The 22,195-nt window shown below is 41.0% G+C and overlaps 1 protein-coding gene across 1 annotated transcript; it reads right to left on the bottom strand.

Moving 5' to 3' along the window:
- Positions 1-226: 226 nt before the first annotated feature.
- Positions 227-20,517, bottom strand: LOC106573602 (ATP synthase subunit delta, mitochondrial). The gene is made up of 5 exons (XM_014148792.2): positions 20,247-20,517; positions 19,114-19,267; positions 8,007-8,095; positions 3,974-4,117; positions 227-363 (listed from the first exon to the last, which is right to left on the bottom strand). Exons 1-4 carry the CDS (start codon positions 20,361-20,363, stop codon positions 3,995-3,997), a joined length of 483 nt encoding a protein of 160 aa, XP_014004267.1. The 5' UTR covers positions 20,364-20,517; the 3' UTR covers positions 227-363; positions 3,974-3,994.
- Between the last annotated feature and the right edge of the window lie 1,678 nt (positions 20,518-22,195).

Below are 22,195 nucleotides of genomic sequence, written 5' to 3'. Positions count from 1 at the left end.
TCTCACCACAATAGAACAGACTTTGTTCCATTTGCTACTTGCTGTGACTATGAAAACACTGTCACCAAGTGGCAGAAAGGAGAACTGCATTAACTATAACCACAAAATACGGGAAAAACACATTGTACACAGAATACATCTATGTTTGGTCTCTTTTCCCTTACAAAATATAGCACACAATACCAGTCCTTGAATCCTACATAAAAGGAACAAAAATACAGAATAATTGGCAGGTAGATCCAAATAAATTTATTGGTCATTTCATTCCACTGTACAAAGCAAGCATGAGATCATGCAGTTACTGACTTGACTGGTCCGGGAAACAGTTGGAGAATTTTCATTTCCTTTATACCAACACGCCACCTGGAATAAAGGCGAAAATATGATTACCATAAGTATACAGTCATCCAGCAATAAAAACAGTCTGACATAACATTGGGGTGTGCTAAATCCTTACTGAACCATAGAGATAAAATGGAATAGACTCAGCTTGATCCCCTCGGTCAAGGACACTTGGACCTTTGATATTTTCAGTGGTATTGTTAACAAAACACGTCCCCATAAAGAAAACACAAATAAAAAAAAGACATGTCCAGCCCCTGGTTCGACTGTGATCTTGCAGTTACTCCACTTCTGTTGATCTAACCCCAAGAAGTTCTGGAAAACGGTTAAAGACCTGGAGAATAAACCCTCCTCCTCACTGCTGCCCATGTCCCTTAAAGTTGATGTGGTTGTTACTGACAAGAAGCACATGGCTGAGCTCGAATCACCACTTCATTAAGTCAGGATTCCTATGCCTCAGCCATGCCTCCTTGCCCGTCCAATATTTCCTCATCTCCCACCCCTTCTAATGCAACTATACCCGATGCTTCTCTTTTTCCCCTGCCCCTCTACAAAGTTTCTCTCTGCAGGCAGTCACCTAGTCCGAGGTGCTAAAGGAGCTCCTGAAACTTGACACCAAAAAACTGCTATTTTTATTGACTTGGCCAAAGCTTTTGATAGTTGGACCATTCCATTCTTGTGGGCTGACTAAGCAGTATTGGTGTCTGAGGGGTCTTTGGCCTGATTTGCTAACTACCTCTCTCAAAGAGTGCAGTGTATGAAGTCAGAACATCTGCCGTCTCAGCCACTGCCTGTCACCAAGGGTGTACCCCAAGGCTCGATCCTAGGCCCCACGCTCTTAATTTACATCAACATAGCTCAGGCAGTAAGAAGCTCTCATCCATTTATATGCAGATGATAGGCTTATACTCAGCTGGCCCCTCCCCAGATTGTGTTAAATGCTCTACAAAGATTTTAGTGCCCAACAAGCTCTCTACCCTTAACCTGTTATAGATAAGAGGCAGTATTTTCACGGCCGGATAAAAAAAAACATACCCGATTTAATCTGATTATTACTCCTGCCCAGAAACTAGAATATGCATATAATTATTAGCTTTGGATAGAAAACACTCAAAAGTATCTAAAACTGTTTGAATGGTGTCTGTGAGTATAACAGAACTCATTTGGCAGGCCAAAACCTGAGAAGATTCCTTACAGGAAGTGCCCTCTTTGACCATTTCTTGGCCTTCTACACTCTCTTTATTGAAAACTGAGGATCCCTGCTGTAACGTGACACTTCCTACGGCTCCCATAGGCTCTCAGAAGGCGGCAAAACGCTGAATGATGCCTTTGCAGGCCCAGGCTGAAAAACAGTAGCGCATTTGGATAGTGGTCGATCTGAGAACAATGAGACTGAGGCGCGTGCACGAGGCGACACCATGTTTTTATTTTTTCGTCTTTGAACAAAAACAGGGTTTCCCGGGCGGAATATTATCGCTTTTTTTATGAGAAAAATCGCATAAAAATTGATTTTAAACAGCGGTTGACATGCTTCGAAGTAGGGTAATGGAATATTTCGAAATCTTTTGTCACGAAATGCGTCGGGCACGTAACCCTTCGGATAGTGTCTTGAACGCACAACAAAACGCCGCTATTTGGATACATCTATGGATTATTTGGAACCAAACCAACATTTGTTATTGAAGTAGAAGTCCCGGGAGTGCATTCTGACGAAGAACAGCAAAGGTAAGCCAATTTTTCTTATAGTAAATCTGACTTTGGTGAGGGCTAAACTTGGTGGGTGTCTAAATAGCTAGCCTGTGATGGCGAGCTATCTACTCAGAATATTGCAAAATGTGCTTTCACCGAAAAGCTATTTTAAAATCGGACATATCGAGTGCATAGAGGAGTTCTGTATCTATAATTCTTAAAATAATTGTTATTTTTTTTTGTGAACGTTTATCGTGAGTAATTTAGTAAATTCACCGGAAGTTTGCAGTGGGTATGCTAGTTCTGAACGTCACATGCTAATGTAAAAAGCCGTTTTTTGATATAAATATGAACTTGATTGAACAAAACATGCATGTATTGTATAACAATGTCCTAGGAGTGTCATCTGATGAAGATCAAAGGTTAGTGCTGCATTTAGCTGTGGTTTTGGTTTTTGTGACATTATATGCTAGCTTGAAAAATGGGTGTGATTATTTCTGGCTGGGTACTCTGCTGACATAATCTAATGTTTTGCTTTCGCTGTAAAGCCTTTTTGAAATCGGACAGTGTGGTTAGATAAAGGAGAGTCTTGTCTTTAAAATGCTGTAAAATAGTCATATGTTTGACAAATGGAAGTTTTGGGATTTTCGAGGACTTTGTATTTCGCGCCACGCCCATCATTGGATATTGGAGCAGGTGTTCCGCTAGCGGAACGTCTAGATGTAAGAGGTTAACCTTGTTCTGAACACCTCCAAAACAAAAAGGTCATGTGGTTTGGTAAGAAGAATGCCCCTCTCCCAACAGGTGTGTTTACTACCGCTTGAGGGTTTACAGCTTGAGGTAGTCATCTCATACAAGTACTTGGGAGTACGGCTCGAAGGTACACTGTCCTTCTCTCAGCGCATCTCAAAGCTGCAGGCTAAGATTAAATCTAGATTTGGAACGCTCTATCGTAATCGCTCCTCTTTCACCCCAGCTGCCAAACTAACCCTGATTCAGATGACCATGCTAGATTACGGCATTTATAGATTGGCAGGTAAGGGTGCTCTCAAGTGGCTAGATATTCTTTACCATTCAGCCATCAGATGTGCCACCAATGCTCCTTATAGGACACATCACTACACTCTATACTCCTCTGTAAACTGGTTCTCTCTGTATACCCATTGCAAGACCCACTGGTTGATGCGTATTTATAAAACCCTCTTAGGGCTCACTCCACGCCCATCTGTGATACCTACTGCAGCCCTCGTCCTCCACATACAACACCCGTTCTGCCAGTCACATTCTGTTAAAGGTCCCCAAAGCGCACACATCCCTGAATCGCTCATCTTTTCAGTTCACTGAAAATTGATTGTCAGATCCCTCCTGATGACCCGGTTGGATCAGCCAATGAAGTAGAAAGTCCAACCCAGTTGACTACATTAAAACGTTATAATCCTTCAATGGCGCTACCCATGCCAATAAAACCTTTTTGCTACCAGAGGCCTCTATCATTCTTTATGGTCCCACCTAGTTGACTACTTCAAAATGGTGAAAGTACTCAATAGCGCTGCCCATGCTGAAACAAGCTCTGAACTCACTTGCGTGAGATCAGTGATCAAGTCATGGAAATCTCTCCTTCAAACAGAACGCATGATGGCAATTCTGTTAGCCAATGTCAAAGCTTGGTGACAAGATCTACCCTGCACTGAATGGCTGAAATGTGCATAACTCGTCATCACCCATTAAGTCACTATGGGTTGTCTGCTTTCATAAAAAAATAGCTGGTAGGCAATTAGCTCAGCAACTGTAAGCCTTTAAAATACACACTGATCGCTTCAAAGGTGGATATGAGCAAGGATTGGATGCATTTTAAAGCTTTTCCAACAGCGTCTAGGTCAGATGTGAAGCTCATTCTCTACACTTCTACCACCTCACAGAGGTACATGGTTGCAATACGTACCACAGAGACCAGTCGCGCGGCCTACTCCAGGGCTTTGACGATTGCCTCGTTGGCGTCTATGTTGATCTGGACCTCAGCCCTGGCAGCCTCGTCAGACACAGACGCCATTTCAGACTGGGCCTTCTCCAAGTTGACCTTGGCAGCCTAAAAATCAGAGAGGTCAGATACACAACAACCATATCCATACTACGAAGTGCTGGACATCATGCATACTAAATATGCTAGCACAGTACCAGTCTATTTTTTACATTCAACTAAATAACCAATTAAGGCTAATAGGGATGCGTTTACACAGGCAGCCGAAATGTTTCATCATTGGTCTTTTGACCAATCAATTCAACTCTTGCCAATAATTGGGCAAAAGAACTGGGCTGCATGAGTAAACACAGCCTTAGACAAGGGTCAGAGCTAGGCGGCAGGTCCCTGTAAGCATAGTTTGGGGAAACACTGCTTCATAATCCAATCCTGTACAGATAAATCTTTGAGCAAAGAACATAGTACAAAAAAAGGACAGCCTGTTCTTTATGCTTCTGCCAGGCAAAACAAACTATTTTCAGTGGGTTTGATCCTAAATTAAATTGAAGTGGTATCAATAACTCATTGTTCTAGGTTATATGTAGGGGTAATGACTATTCTAATTAATAGGTGTCTTTATGTGGATAGTCTAGTGAAAACATAAACTGGCTTAATTTTGTTTGGGGAGATTTTTTTTTTTTTTAATAACTCAATTACTGGATGCAATGTAGTAGTCTAGCTTACGGTAGGTAATTTGGACTATGAAACTGAACTAGGCCTATGGGCTTGTTTCAGATCTCCATCCCTGACCTAATCCATCAAGTTAGGTGTGATTACTACCATTCATTCAACATGCCTTGTCATTGGTGAACTGACTATTATCACATCATTAGCAGCCGATTGTTGACATTTGCCAATTTTACAAATATTCCAAAAACATGCTCCCTGTTTGCAACAAGGCACTATAGTAATATTGCATAAAAACAAAGCAAATCACTTTTTTTCTTCCATGAATACCAAGCATTATTGGATTTGCCCCAAAAGTACAACATTACTGAGTACCGCTCCATATTTTCAGGCACGGTGGTGACTACATCATGTTATGGGTATGCTTGTAATCGTTAAGGACTAGGGAATTTATCCAGGACAAAAAAGAAATGGAGATAAACACAGGCAAAATCCTAAAGGAAAACCTGGTTCGGTCTGATTTCCACCAGACACTGGGACATTAAATTCACCTTTCAGCAGGACAATAACCAAAAACACAAGGACAAATCTATACTGGAGTTGCTTACCAAGAAGACGGTGAATGTTACCGAGTGGCTAAGTTTTACTAGATCAAAGTGTGCCTTTGGAAAATTTGTAGTAAACATACCTTTGACAAGATATTCTAAATATTAATTTATAGTGTCAACGTTTTTATTTAGGTCCTTGAACTGCACAACAGGCAATAAGCGTGAACAAAAAAATATATGAATAGAATCAAAGCCGTGGGGGTGTCTACTAGGACAATATGGGATTGTTTTAAGATAGCTAAATGATCGATGGTATGACTATTGGAATTAGAATTTTAGGACGCCTTAAAGTATCAGAACTGTTTTTATTTGATGAAACATTGAATTTGGCCTTAGTGCTATTCGCCCATAGAAACCTTGAATAACAGCTTCATGCATGGATACATTTTTTTTTTTTTTTAATGGTTTGTTCTGAAGTGTCTGTCCTATAGCTGAGAGATAAGGATCACTATTTGTATTTATTTAGACTAGCATTTAACCCCTTATTTTAAACATTAAAATATCTCCATATATAAACTCAGCAAAAAAAAGAAAATGTCCTCTCACTGTCAACTGCGTTAATTTTCAGCAAACTTAACGTGTGCCCAATCTATTCGGACACTACATTCAGAACTTGGCAGATCGGCTGTACCGACTACAAAACGAGTCCCATGATGCTTGTGGGGGTCATAGAGCACTATCGTGAGGTTCTCAGACATCGTGTTCATGGGAGCTACATCTTTCCATTTGTGGGCCAAACCTTTCGGACTCCGCACTAGTTCTGTCACACTTCACCGCAGACACGGAAGGGCAACGTCGGCAGATGTGGTGGATTGAGACGCAGCCCATGCAAAAAAATCTTTCAAACTGACAAGATTGATGGGGATTCTTTTATTATGCCAATTAGATTCCCGCGGAGAGCAGACAGCGACTCTAGGGGGCTAATATTCTATTTTATTTTGTTTATTTTAAAGGTAGGAAAATCTGATTTTTTGTGAAGTACAGTATCAGCAGAACAGCTCTCTGCCATGTCTGTTTCCATCCGTGCAGCAACGTGCACTGAACTATCGCAACACCACATTTCCTTTCTCGACAATGCGCTCGCACCTACTGTTGCAGAGATTAAGTGCTCACAAGAAAGCATTCTCTTAGTTGACTAAACGTCGTAGCTAACTACTTCATCGTAATGATGCCTTAGCGAAGGAGACTACTACAAAAGTGGTTGTGCTCGACTAAGACCCAATTATGGAAAAAGTATTTAGCGAAAGGCTCGTTGTCCATTATCCCTATCTATTTTCATCACAGTGGTATAAATGGACGAAGTGGAACTCGAGGGAGCAAAACAGTATTAAGACTGGGGGGGGCAGGAGGGTAAAGCTAGAGATTTTTTCTCCTCGCCAAAGTCTTCCGATTGGCTCAGTTCCAACTTCAGAGACAGTTGGGTCAAAAACCACAAGGTGCCAACGAGAAGACTATTTTAGGGCAGTTTCTCATTCCAGCGTACTTTAACCTAAAATTGTGTGTATGTTGGCAGGTCTGGAAGAGAGAGACTAGCATTGCAAATTCACATTGCCTCTTTCCTGTGAAAGGCCCATTTGTTACAGTAGCGATTACAGCGTAGAAATGCCAAACATAGCTGGGAGTTAAAGGTCTCCCAGTGGGAACTTGGCACATCTGCTATAACTCAACAGTGACTGACCTTTCCTGCCTTATTAACAGCAGGGTTTCTCCTGTGCATTGTTCACAGAGGAAGAAAAAAAAAGTCATCCATTTCTTTGGAGTCAACTTGACAGTGTGTGCCCTTCTCGGACAGGGTCAGAGAGAAAGAGGGAGCTCCTCTACGATGAACGTTTAGTCGGCTGATGGGGCTGCGAGTAATAAAGAGCAACATGGCCTTAGGGACAATTCACACAAATACATATTTAGACTGACATTTGAGCCAATGCTGTGCGGAATTCTGTTGAGTAAGGGATTTGGTCATTTCATGGAAGGTTTCCTTTTACAAAACTAAGGTCTGACTGAGCAGAGCTGCATACAGTTAACATCTTTATAAAAGGTTGGGTTTCAATCAATGACTGGCATCATTCAGCCAATGCAGTCAATCACAACTCTAGCCTAGCTTTTCAGAGAACAAAGCAATCCTAATGTAGAGGATGGGAAATGTTCATGCAATTGTTATTGCTCTGATGAAGAGCATCTTGTGATTGCTCTGGTTCAATGATTTAAGGGCATTCTGCTCCCATTGGCGCAGGAAACATAAGTAGCCCTCCGCGGCCCTTCTTCCTGCCCAGCTCTAACACACTACACCAGGTGTGTAACCATTAGCCAAACAGTTGAAAAAAAGAACACGACAAATTCAGGTAGGTCCATCAGTTGTTTGCTTCCATTAAATAAATGTTTCGAGACAGAATTGAATACGTCCCAGGGGTGTAATCATTCCGCCGATGCTTTTGCAAAATATTTTGTCTGTTGCAAAACGTTTAGCAACAGAAACCGTTTACTCCAAAAGGAAAACACAAATGAGAGTTTCTATTTGAAAAATTCAGGTAGGAACCTCCGTTTCGTTCTGGTTCTTAAAATGGTAAACGGTTCCCGTAACGAACACACCCCAGTCCAACTAGACAACTATGATTTGTTTATTACTAGAAATCAGGTGTGATGCGGTGGCCTGCCCACGCTGTGGCCTGCCCACCTGTTGCCATAGAGATAATAAATAGGTTTATGAGTGGGTGCTGGGTACTTACAGCCACATCCAGCTGGTCCAGGGGGAAAGCCTCTTCAGCCAGCAGCTGCACCGATGAGTCTGCGTTCACTGTGATTGACCCGCTGCTCACTGAAAAACAGACCAAATTTGAGTAAAGCAACCCATTTCATTCAGCCACCCCACCAATCATACCAGGCCGACTCTTCTCTGTATGCATCAATGATGTCGCTCTTGCTGCTGGTGATTCTCGGATCCACCTCGACGCACACGACACCATTCTGTATACTTCTGGCCCTTCTTTGGACACGTAACTAACCTCCAGATGAGCTTCAATGCCATACAATTCTCCTTCCATTGCCTCCAACTGCTCTTAAAATGCAAGTAAAGCTAAATGCATGCTCTTCAACCGATCACTGCCCGCACCTGTCCACCCATCCAGCATCACTACTCTGGATGGTTCTGACTTAAAATATGTGCACAACTACAAATACCTAGGTGTCTGGTTAGACTGTAAACTCTCCTTCCAGACACACATTAAGCATCTCCAATCCAAAATTAAATCTAGAATCGGCTTCCCATTTCGCAATAAAGCATCCTTCACTCATACTGCCAAACATACCCTCGTAAAACTGACCATCCTACCGATCCTCGACGATGTCATTATCAAAATAGCCTCCAACACTCTACTCAACAAATTGGATGCAGTCTATCACAGTGCCATCCGTTTTGTCACCAAAGCCCCATACACTACCCACCATTGCGACCTGTATGCTCTCGTTGGCTGGCCATCGCTTCATACTCGTCGCCAAACCCACTGGCTCCAGGTCATCTACAAGTCTCGCCTTATCTCAGCTCACTGGTCACCATAGCAGCACCCACCCGTAGCACGCACGCCAGCAGGTATATCTCACTAGTCACCCCCAAAGCCAATTCCTACTTTAGCCGCCTTTCCTTCCAGTTCTCTGCTGCCAATGACTGGAACGAACTACAAAATATATATATATATATATAAAAATAAAATCACTGAAGCTGGAGACATATCTCCCTCACTAGCTTTAAGCACCAGCTGTCAGAGCAGCTCACAGATCACTGCTCCTGTACATAGCCCATCCAACTACCTTATACTGTATTTATTTAGCTCCTTTGCACCCCAGTATCTTTACTTGCACATTCATCTTCTGCACATCAGTGTTTAATTGGTATATTGTAATTACTTCACCATGGCATATTTATTGCCTTACCTCCCTCATCTTACCTCATTTGCACACACTGTATGTTTGTTTATTCCATGTGTAACTGTTGTTGTGTGTGTCGAACTGCTTTGCTTTATCTTGGCCAGGTCGCAGTTGTAAATGAGAACTTGTTCTCAATTAGCCTACATGGTTAAATAAAATATACCGGCCAGCCCCATGTAGACAACTTACTCTATTGAAATTAAATAAATGCATTTCCTTCATGCACAGACTGCAACAGTCTCTTAAAGTTCAGTCACTAACATGCAGAAGTTTATTTTAGCTGATTTCAATCCAGGGAAGTAGACTACAATTTGAAAGTGTTACGCTAAGTCAGATTTCTCCAGGCCTAGGATGCAGTCATCCCCACAAGACAGGACTGACCCCTGCTGGAAGTTCCATGTTAAAAGAGGTCCAATGAAGCAGTTCTCAATATCAAATCATTTCTGGGTAACAATTAAGGCCCTTTCTGTGATTAATTGAAAACAAATTGTAAAAAAAAAAATAACAAAGAACAATCAAGCAATAATGTTGCTAGGACTGGAGAAAACTGAGAAGGAGCTGTTATTAGTAGATGGGTTTGAACTGTTATTTGTTTATTAAATAATTCACCGCCTGGTGTTATCACCAGACATGCCAAAACTCCATCCCACCAAAACAGGCTGAAATTTCAGGCATTTTTTTTTTTTTTTTTTTACAAACAGCTCCCCTGTTAGGGCTAGGGGGCAGTATTGACACGGCTGGATAAAAAACATACCCGATTTAATCTGGTTACCACTCCTACCCAGTAACTAGAATATGCATATACTTATTACATATGGATAGAAAACACCCTAAAGTTTCTAAAACTGTTTGAATGGTGTCTGAGTATAACAGAACTCAAATGGCAGGTCAAAACCTGAGAGATTCCTTTACAGGAAGTGGCCTGTCTGACCATTTCTTGAACTTCTTTTCCATCTCTATCTTTTACTAAGGATCTCTGCTCTAACGTGACACTTCCCACGTCTTCCATAGGCGCTCAGAGCCCGGGAAAAAACAGAATGTCGTCATTCCAGCCCCAGGCTGAAACACATTATCGCCTTTCTCAAGTGGCCGATCAAGGGACTCTGGGCTTATGCGCGTGACCCGACCGCCCCCGCCTTTGTGATTTTTTTCCTCTGTTTGCCGAAAAGGAGATTCCCTGTCGGAATATTATCGCTTTTCTACGAGAAAAATGGCGTAAAAATTGATTTTAAACAGCGGTTGACATGCTTCGAAGTACGGTAATGGAATATTTAGAATTTTATTGTCACGAATTGCGCCATGCGCGCGACACTTCTTTACCATTTCGGATAGTGTCTGGAACGCACGAACAAAACGCCGCTATTCGGATATAACGATGGATTATTTTGGACCAAACCAACATTTGTTATTGAAGTAGCAGTCCTGGGTGTGCATTCTGACGAAGACAACAAAAGGTAATCAAACTTTTATAATAGTAAATATGATTATGGTGAGTGCTTAACTTGCCGGGTGTCTAAATAGCGAGCCCGTGATGCCTGGGCTATGTACTTAGAATATTGCAAAATGTGCTTTCACCAAAAAGCTATTTTAAAAATCGGACATATCGAGTGCATAGAGGAGGTCTGTATCTATAATTCTTAAAATAATTGTTATGCTTTTTGTGAACGTTTATCGTGAGTAATTTAGTAAAATGTTAGCGAATTCCCCGGAAGTTTGCGGGGGGTATGCTAGTTCTGAACGTCACATGCTAATGTAAAAAGCTGGTTTTTGATATAAATATGAACTTGATTGAACAAAACATGCATGTATTGTATAACATAATGTCCTAGGGTTGTCATCTGATGAAGATCATCAAAGGTGAGTGCTGCATTTAGCTGTCTTCTGGGTTTTGGTGACATTATATGCTGGCTTGAAAAATGGGTGTCTGATTATTTCTGGCTTGGTACTCTGCTGACATAATCTAATGTTTTGCTTTCGTTGTAAAGCCTTTTTGAAATCGGACAGTGTGGTTAGATTAACGAGAGTCTTGTCTTTAAATATCTGTAAAATAGTCATATGTTTGAGAAATTGAAGTAATATGATTTTTAAGGTTTTGAAAATCGCGCCACAGGCTGCAAGTGGCTGTTACGTAGGTGGGACGCTAGCCCATAGAGGTTAAACTAAAAAGGGGCATTGTACATTTTCAGAATTCCACAGTATTATTCCAACCTCACCGTGGATGGAGAGAGGTGTATCTCTATATAAATAAAACTTGAAAAATACAAGTTTGACTGCACTGGGACTTTAAAGTAAGGACGGGCAATATGTAGTCTTAAGGTATACTGGTATGGATCCACATAACGATATTCATACTACCGTCTATTTCTACTCCCCAACTTCGTTTCACATACACCCTTTAAAAATGTTCAGTGCAGACACTTTTGCAAATGTGCCATTTTGTTGTAGTGGATTTCAAAGCAGGGGAAGTAGCGTAACACTTAAATGTAGGCCAAGTTAGATTTCTCAAGGTCTAGGATGCAGTCAACGTCTTACCCACAATTCGAGACAGGACTGACCCCTGCCGCATAGTCCACATTAAAGTGGCCAGTTATTGATATGGAACTGACCATTGCGATCACCTTGAAAAACACAGAAGGCATGCTCAAGCACTGTCCCCATTTGGTATGTAAGTAGCTTAGAAATCATTGCTTTTATTTAATCAGATATCACAAGATCATTAAAAATGTAATCAAAGCTTCCAAAATGATGTATCGGCCTACCACACAGACACTGGCATTTGTACACATATGGGTGTCAAGAGGAAAAATCTAGCCATAGTGAATCAAATCAATTTTAGGTGATACCACTAGTCCCTCTTGCCATAAACGTCAGAAGTCAGACAGACTCACCCACCATTTCATAAAGGGTTAAAAACAGTGGAACTCCCACCATGTTGCAACACCTATCGAACTCTAACCCTTTTAGTTAGAGCTCATACAAGGGGCTAGAGGTTAGGGACAGAGCCTATGAGTCCTATTGTGGATTGGGCGATCCTGAACAGCACCGTGTCTCACAGCATAGACTTGTGATAAGAGATTTTACACTATAAAACAGACAAGACAGGCGCACACAAACATCAACGACATCACTCCTGCCCAGACCCGCATGCTCCCAGCACCTGCAAGACTATTCCATATGACCTCGAACTGCTCCACTGCCTTGGTTACCCACACCCTTTTCAACACTCAAATAATAATGCATTTGATTCTTCTACCGTCGCAACAATGGAGGATCACTTGATTTCCAGTTAAGCAAAAGTTTCAAAATGATTGAGGAGAAAAGTACAGTCCAACCCATTTCCAATCTCAACCCACCCTCATATACCATCACTTGAAACATACAGAGAGCTTACATTTTTGTTAACTGTAATTTTGTTCTAACACCATCTTTAGTTGGATAGGCTTTCTGCAAGGTTTTGTAGGTATCTGACCCATCATTTTAGTATTATTTTCTGACTCAGAACTCCCTCTACATTGCTCTGATGTCCAAAGATTTCAGCTCGAACTTGTGATAAGTTGCATGTACAGTTCAAGTCAGAAGTTACATACACTTAGGTTGCAGTTAATAAAAATTGTTTTTCAACCACTCCACAAATGTCTTGTTAACAAACTATAGTTTTGGCAAGTTGGTTAGGACATCTACTTTGTGGATGACAAGTAATTTTTTCCAAGAATTGTTTACAGACAGATTATTTCACAATTCCAGTGGGTCAGAAGTGTACATATACTAAGTTGACAGTGCCTTTAAACAGCTTGGAAAATTCCAGAAAATTATGTCATGGCTTTAGAAGCTTCTGATAGACATAATTTGAGTCAATTGGAGGTGTACCTGTGGATGTATTTCAAGGCCTACCTTCAAGCTCAGTGCCTCTTTGCTTGACATCATGGGGAAATCAAGAAAGCCAAAAGTCAGAAAAATATATATAATACATTTAGACCTCCACAAGTCTGCTTCCTCCTTGGGAGACATTTTCAAAACACCTGAAGGTACCACATTCATCTGTACAAATAATAGTACACAAGTATAAACACCATGGGACCACGCAGCCGTCATACCGCTCAGGAAGGAGACACGTTCTGTCTCCTAGAGATGAACATATTTATTGCGAAAAGTACAAATCAATCCCAGAACAGATGACCTTGTGAAGATGCTGGAGAAAACACATACAGAAGTATCTATATCCACAGTAAAACAAGTCCTATATCGACAACTTGAAAGGCCGCTCAGGAAGGAAGAAGCCACTGCTCCAAAACGTCCATAAAAAAGCCAGACTACAGTTTGCAACTGCACATGAGGACAACGATCGTACTTTGGAGAAATGTCCTCTGGTCTGATGAATCAAAAATAGAACTGTTTGGCTATAATGACCATTATGTTTGGAGGAAAAAGGGGGAGGCTTGCGAAGAACACCATCCCAACCGTGAAGCATGGGGGTGGGGGGGGGCAGCATCATGTTGTGGGGGTGCTTTGCTGCAGGAGGGAGTGCAAAGTAGATGGCATCATGAGCGTGGAAAATGATGTGGATATATTGAAGCAACATCAAGACATCAGTCAAGAAGTTAAAGCTTGGTTGCAAATGGACAATGACCCCAAGCATACTTCCAAAGTTGTGGCAAAATGGCTTAAGGACAAATAAGTCAAGGTATTAGAGTGGCCATCACAAAGCCCTGACCTCAATCCTGAGAAAATTTGTGGGCAGAACTGAAAAAGCGTGTGCGAGCAAGAAGGCCTACAAACCTGACTCAGTAACACCTGCTCTGTCAGGAGGAGGCATGGGCCAAAACTCACCCAACTTGTGGGAAGCTTGTGGAAGGCTACCCAAAACGTTTGACCCAAGTAAAATTTAAAGGCAATGCTACCAAATACTAATTGATGGACGTAAACTTCTGACCCACTGGGAATGTGACGAAGGAAATAAAATCAACACTATTATTCTGACATTTCACAACCTTAAAATAAAAGTGGTGATCCTAAGTGACCTAAGACAAGGAATGTTTACTAGGATTAAGTGTCAGGAATTGTGAAAGACTGAGTTTAAATGTATTTGGCTAAGGTGTATGTAAACCTCCGACTTCAGCTGTATTTTGTAAATGTCTACATTGGTCAGTCCAAAATTCCTTTTTAATTCTGTCATTGAAATGTTATTTCATATTAAATCATTTACAGTTTCTATGCCTTCAGGCTTTCCATGTGGGCGAATTTCAGAAATACTATGTATCATTATGCCATTTGATTCTGAATTTTAGGACGCCTTTAGACATCACGTGCTGTAGGCACCCATCCAGGCGCTAGTGTGTCGCACTCCTCGCTGAATGACAAATGGATGAACAGGTAATAATTGAGCACCTTACTTCACAATTCAATTTAAAATTAGGCCTAACTGAATGATGAGGGTGAAGAGGTTGATTTAAACTTAGAAAGACAAATTGTGTAATGAGTGTGTATGCCTATTCAAATCAGCAACAAATAATTTGACAGCGCGCCTTGTGGGTTGATACTGTTCTCTTTTACGTTTAACTTTGTAAAAATAAGCAGTTACAGGATTGTTTTATTTACTGTAACCATTACTAATCAAATGTATTCTAATGGAAATGAAAACATGCTGTGTTGCAGTAGGCCTTTAAAATAATGCAAGACATCCTTGACTCTATCCAACTTGAGCAGGAATCAAAATATGCCAGTCAGCCTGCACATCGAAACTAATTTCACACAATAAGAGCCTATAGACAAGATAAAATTGACAATCTGATGAGTGACAATATTAGGCTTAACAGCTGTCAAATTGTACTAAGAGATGGGCACATCTTTAAATTTAAAGATGCAGGAAAGGATCATCACGATCAAATCGTCCTTCAGAGTCACATGCAGGTAAAACACTGATTTCTATATAGTATAAGAAAACAATTTGGTGTTTCGATGACACTTAACTTTGTCATAATTCAAGAGGTGCAGCTCTATTTCCAAATGTCACTTTTGCAAGAATATGCGTGCCGCTCACACAGCCAGCACGGCCGCTCACACAGCCACTCACACAGCCACTCACACAGCCACTCACACAGCCACTCACACAGCCACTCACACAGCCACTCACACAGCCACTCACACAGCCACTCACACAGCCACTCACACAGCCAGCGTTGCTCTGGCTACTAAGCAGAAATATGTCATTCATCCCTTACAATTGTTCATGCACTGGTGCTTTTGTTTAGGAAGACAGAAAATAAAATTTCACTTGGGCACCTGTCTGGTTATATTAATACATTTGTTTCTACCATGTCAAAAGAAGCTGTAACTTGACTATAATGAAATCTACAAATAAAGTTGATCAAATGGATTACAATGTTTTTATTGTAAAGGGAACTAAAATAAGTTAGTTATAGGCCTTGTTGTTTTCTAGGACTGTAGAATTATACAACACATATCCTTAATTAACAAATAACTTTTTCCAAACGTGTATATATTCCCACGAATAAACTCAGCAAAAAAAATACATCCTCACTGTCAACTGCGTTCATTTTCAAACTTAACGTGTAAATATTTGTATGAACATAACAATATTCAACAACTGAGACAAACTGAACAAGTTCCACAGACATGTGACTAGACATGTAACTAACAGAAGTGGAATAATGTGTCCCTGAACAAAGGGGGAGGCAAAATCAAAAGTCAGTCAGTATCTGGTGTGGCCACCAGCTGCATTAAGTACTGCTGTGCATCTCCTTGTGGAGTGCACCAGATTTGCCAGTTTTTTGCTGTGAGATGTTACCCCACTCTTCCACCAAGGCACCTGCAAATTCCCAAACATCTGGGGGGGGGAAATGGCCCTAGCCCTCACACTCCAATCCAAAAGGTCCCAGACGTGCTCAAAAGGATTGAGATCTGGGCTCTTCACTGGCCATGGCAGAACACTAACATTCGTGTCTTGCAGGAAATCATCCATACTGCTCTTTCTGTGCGTGGTGGCATTGTCATGCTGGAGGGTCATGTCAGGATAAGCCTGCAGGATGGGTACCACATGAGGGAGGAGGATGTCTTCCCTGTAACACACAGCGTTGAGATTGCCTGCAATGACAAGCTCAGTCCGATGATGCTGTGACACACCGCCTCAGACCATGAACCCTCCACCTCCAAATCGATCCCGCTCCAGAGTACAGGCCTCGGTGTAACGCTCATTCCTTCGACGATAAACGCGAATCCGACCATCACCCCTGGTGACACAAAAGCCACGACTCGTCAGTGAAGAGCACTTTTTGCCAGTCCTGTCTGGTCCAGCGACGGTGGGTTTGTGCCCATAGGCGACGTTGTTGCTGGTGATGTCTGGTGAGCACCTGCCTTACAACAGGCCTACAAGCCCTCAGTCCAGCCTCTCTCAGCCTATTGCGGACAGTCTGAGCACTGATGGAGGGACTGTGCGTTCCTGGTGTAACTCGGGCAGTTGTTGCCATCCCGTAGCTGCCCCGCAGGTGTGATGTTCAGATGTACCGATCTGTGCAGGTGTCGTTACACGTGGTCTGCCACTGCGAGGACAATCAGCTGTTCGTCTGGTCTCCCTGTAGCGCTGTCTTAGGCGTCTCACAGTACAGACATTTCAATTTATTGCCCTGGCCACATCTGCAGTCCTCATGCCTCTATGCAGCATGCCTAAGGCACGCTCACGCAGATGAGCTTTCTTTTGGATGTTTTTCAGAGTAGAATGGCTCTTTAGTGTCTTAAGTTTTCATAACTGTGACCTTAATTGCCTACCGTCTGTAAGCTGTTAGCGTCTTAACCGTTCCACAGGTGCATGTTCATCAATTGTTTATGGTTCATTGAACAAGCATGGGAAACAGTGTTTAAACCCTTTACAATGAAGATCTGTTAAGCCATTTGGACTTTTACGAATTATCTTTGGAAGACATGGTCCTGAAAAAGGGACGTTTCTTTTTTTGCCGAGTTTATTGATTCATGCAACTAATCCTTTAATTATTAAGCATTGGCGCTTATGTTTGTAGACGCCCGGCAATGTTCTCTAGCGGGTACTTATAGCCTGAAAGGCCAGGCAGTTCTAGTGTTGAAGGATTGCTGTAGATCCTGAGGTTGTCTTTTCCCTATATTAGTTTTTTTTTTTTTATCTCAGGATATAAAATTATTTTCAAAATATTAAAAAAGGGGGCATTGAGTTTAATATCAGTCAGTTATATCGTTGGCAAATATGCTTAGTTTATATTCATCTGTACCAATACCTGTTACGTTTGGGTCCTGTTTAGAACTTAACAGCGCCTAATATTTATTTTTGGGTGATACCTATTTTTAGTGATTCTTGGTCTGCTGATATAAATCTGAAGAAACTATAGGTGCTTTTAAAATGTTTAAGTTCAGAAATTGTATTTTCTTTACCGTATAAAAACTTACCAAGACATTTCAAAAAAAATATACAGTCTTCAACAATCCATGATATAGGATCATTCTCCTGTATCGCGCAGAATTACACCAACAGAAAATGCTGTTAAATGCACTTAGTGACAGAATATGGAGAACAAACAGAGCAAAATTTCTTAAATGCGTAAACGTAAAAATAAAGACCTTTTACCATTACAAATATAGACTGAGGAAAGCAGACACATGACATAATTTGGGATCCTTTTTATGCACACTTTAGGGGAATGATAATCTCATACTCAGTTAAATCTGAGTAAAGTAAAAAAAAAAAAACACTAAATGTTAGAAAAAGCCCATAAAGTATTTACAAGATAAAGAAAATAACATTTCTGGACATAAGCCAGAATATGATATTTTAATTTTGAAGAGAGCCAAACTACAGATTAAACAAAAATAAAAACACTGCAAATAAACCTGGTAAACACATCAGACATCCCAGATTTCATTGTCATTCAGATGTCAACTCTGGAGTTCAGATAGCAATCATGCTATATTAGAGCAAACCCAAAAGGAACTATTATTTTGGCAGGGGACCTAAATCACAGTCGTCTCGTTTGACATGGCAATAAAGGAAAATAAAATGATTGTTTATAGATAAATCCTTCTTGCCCACTTTCACAAGCCAAACATGTCCCTCTCCAGCTCCCAGTTCTTTCCTCCTTAGCAGACAGGTCCTGGACCAATCAAATAGTCTGGCCCTGGATTTTGACCAACTTCCCCCTTGACTTTGGTCTGATAGTTCCATAGTTTGATGATACCCATGAGTGGGTATTTAGCATTCTTCTGTTTCACTCCGATCCAATGGTATCTTTCCAGAGCCTCTGGTGATATACCCACGACAAGTTCCTCTGATATCAGTTTGACCACGTTGCTGGAAGGTCTCCTTTTTCGTTATCTTCTGGTCAGGACAATACTCATGTTACGTCGGCTTGTGTTTTCTTGCTGGTCCAATTCTTCTAAAATTCACAACCTTGTTCCCAAAAGGCAAATTTTGTTAATTCATGCACACGCCTTGTTTGTGCGCATCTGACACAATATCCTCCGTCTTTGAGCGAATCTGCTTTTTGTTCAACAATTGTAGCAGTTTTGTTGTGCATTGAGAGTATTAAAGCTATGTTTTCCTGGACAGCATTTAACTGTTCATAACTTTTGTTTGCATCTCCAAGTTGCCATTTCCTTCGAAGGTGGCAATTGTCTGTTGGATTCATGTCGCGGCGCTGTTTAACAAATGGATTGCTCACTCTCCCAGTTTCTTGGGGACTTGATTAATCAAGAGGCTTGCTTTAAAACTTTATCTGATTTCTACATATAACCACAGTTGACAGTACAAAACAGAGCTACTCACACCCCATGCATCCAACCGGTACACTCATGCACCTCCTCTTTGCTCTTTATGTTTGATGCATAAAATCATAAGAGGTAATCAGACCACTGAGCCATCAAGAAAAATCTCACCAAAGAACTTTGTTGCGGAGCCATCATCGTTGAACACGGTGACCACTCCGGGCCGGAGAACCTGCAGCGTGGGGACGTGGGCAGGGAGGATACCGAAAGCACCAGTCAGCGTGGGCACGTCAACCTGTTTCACACTGGCCTCCTTGAAGTACACCTGGGAGAAGGAGAAACACACATTACTGTACATTGACTATTATTGATTTTCTTAGAATTGAAGTTGAATATTAAGTGTGGAAATATACAGTATCTGCATGCAGTACTAGATAATTGTTCTAATGGATAAAGTCCATGCATATTTACTGAGGTGTTATGTTACTATATTTTAGTTGAGGTTCTGGTAAGGTACATTGCAGTTATGTTATCATACGTTATATAATATGCCATTACAGCCTGACAGGTTGAAAAGCAAACAGAATTATCTTCAATTCATATTTAATGTTGACTTGAGTTATGTAACTAGGTAAAACTGTTTCCAATTAGCTAGTAAATTACTGTCAGATGCACTTCAGTGACATCTAGCTAGCTATAACGCTAACTTGTACCTAGCTAATTAACGAACAGAATAGCTAGCTAGTTATGTGGGTGACTAAGGTGGAGTCAGCACACTCCTGAAGATTTAGCCAAACTAATTATTAAATCAGAAATAGTTGCTAACAATTGAAGAGTACTGTAATCCAGTTCTAGTCCCAAGGTGAAATAATAAGAAAGTGCAAGGGCCTGTGACCCATTGTGGTAACTAGCTTTGACAAACAGTTTATTTATTGCAATCTAACGTTAGCTGGCAAGTGGCAACACAGTAGGGGCATATTGTTGCACAGAACAATTTAGGCATGCCAAACTGATTTGGCGAGGCTTGATTGGAAGAATATACACGCGCGAGCGTCAATTTACAACTAACTGTTACATGCAGAGGTAAAAAGTAGGTACGCTAACGTTACCAAGTTAAACTAGCTAGCCATTGAGCGGTGTGCACGCCACAGGCATTTGTCGCTAGCTAACTGTATGGTTAGATAATGTGTCTTTATTATTAAGAGTGACGTTATATCTGTCTTTGGCTTTATCATTGGAGATAGCTAGCTAGGAATCTACCGTAGGCCAATAACATAAGCCTTGTCAACCCCGGACTATTTTACCTGCGTTGGCGAGGCAAATGTGAAGGACATCTGGGCAGAGCCCGAAGCTGCTTCGGCGTAGCATCTTGCTTGCCTCAATACAGGGAGAGAGCGACGGAGAAACCTTGCTGCCATCATTTTGTCAGAATGACTATAATTCAAGCACAAACGAATCCCCAAGCCCTTGCGCGAAGTCAGTCAAACAGTGTGCGTCTGATAGGACAAGGACATCGATTGAACCGACCCACAATGCCTTATGAGCGTTCAAAGGATGACGGGGAATGTAGTTATTTTCTAGAGGCAACACATTCAATCCAAGGATTCGTATCCACCAGTGTTCAATCAGAAAAGGTGTCTCGTTCGGTGTTATCTTTAACACGGAATATTTCATATTTTGGTTATCTGCCGTTGTAAATAGACAGATTTATTAAAAAAGTGAGGCATGTGTGGTAGTGTGGAACATTTCACAGCCAGGGGGTGGCGCCGTTAGAATGTCAAACAGGATCCACTGATGACATGATTGATAAGATCATCACTGGTCTGTCAGGTGCCAACTGACCCATCAAGGTGAACAAAATCAAAGTTAAAGTGTGATTCTGTTTTACCAAAAGCTGCAAAAGAATACAGAGCTTGATACTACAGTATCCACTATGGTTGCTCAGATAATAATGTTCAATATAAAGTATAGCCCATATAATAAAATATTAGAGCTCTATATATAATATTATAAATAATAACGTATCAACCATTATTCTAGCCCTATTAGAATTCTTTATTCCGAACATAATGTGAATGTACATATTTGCATTCTGTTCCACCAGAAGCGTGTTCATAACGTCTCCCCCCTCCCCACCCCCTCCCCCCTAACAGCCTACCTTTGAATGGAAGGATGCTGATGATCTTCAGCGCACGCCTCCTCCAGCTCTTCAATCACTTACGTCACGTGGTGCGTCCCGGGTGGTGGGTGTGTCTTAAGCCATAGGGTTTCATTCATAAATAGTTTTTGCTTTTAAATCAGACTTTAAGTGTTCGGCGAAGGTTTTGGCGCTATTGGCTTCTGCCTAAGTTCCCTCACATGGACCATCTCAATTTTAATTAGGTGAGTGGCATTTCTTTTTTTTTTTGTTGCAAATTCACGTTTGTGATGGACATCAAACCTTAGCCTATCGGTTCCACATTAAAATCAGGAGATTTTAGTATTATATTTAATCGATTACTGTCGGTATGACGATTTCAAAATCCATCTCACTGTTTTCAATGAATACCAGTTTAAATCGGTGATATTGCAGACAGTCCCTGTAGAAAGAATGGAAACAGCTGGCAGCGCAAGGGCCGTTTTTCTATAATTATTTGACATAAATATAATCAAATATAGAATAGAATAGCCTGTAGATTATCAGGCACGCACAGAGACGCGTTCTTGCTATAGGAATATGCAGTCGATACGCTATTAGCGATCGCTATACTTTTCTGTTGATCAAAGCCAATTCATCCCAACGTCATGGACTGTACAAAGGAAATATCAGAAAGAGACGATCAATTCAGATGTTATGTGCTCTTTATAACAACAACGGCAAACAACATAAGGTAACATTTGGGATTCAAAGTATTTTGAAATGTCTATTGCGTAGCAGTTTATGAGGAATGCAGCAGATCCAGGGAGAGAAGAGAAGGCTGATATATGAGATGTAAAAGACTAGTGGAAAATGATCAATAATCATTTTCAGTTTACTACCACCAAGCAGTCAACTGAGCAGTCACACTGTAAATCATAGACATCATGGATGATTATGCATGTAACAGCATTCAGACAGGTGGTGAACTATAAATAATGAGTGACTTATTTGCATGCATGGTTTTACAGTAGGCTACTTAACATATAGGCATAATATAAACGCAACATGCAACAATTTCAACGATTTTACTGAGTTACAGTTCATGTAAGGAAATCAGTCAATTTAAATAAATGA

Source organism: Salmo salar, chromosome ssa16 (genome assembly GCF_905237065.1).
Source record: "Salmo salar chromosome ssa16, Ssal_v3.1, whole genome shotgun sequence".
Lineage (NCBI taxonomy): Eukaryota > Metazoa > Chordata > Actinopteri > Salmoniformes > Salmonidae > Salmo > Salmo salar.
The sequence above is the reverse complement of the archived record's forward strand: the minus strand, read 5'-3'. Positions and strand labels throughout refer to the sequence as shown.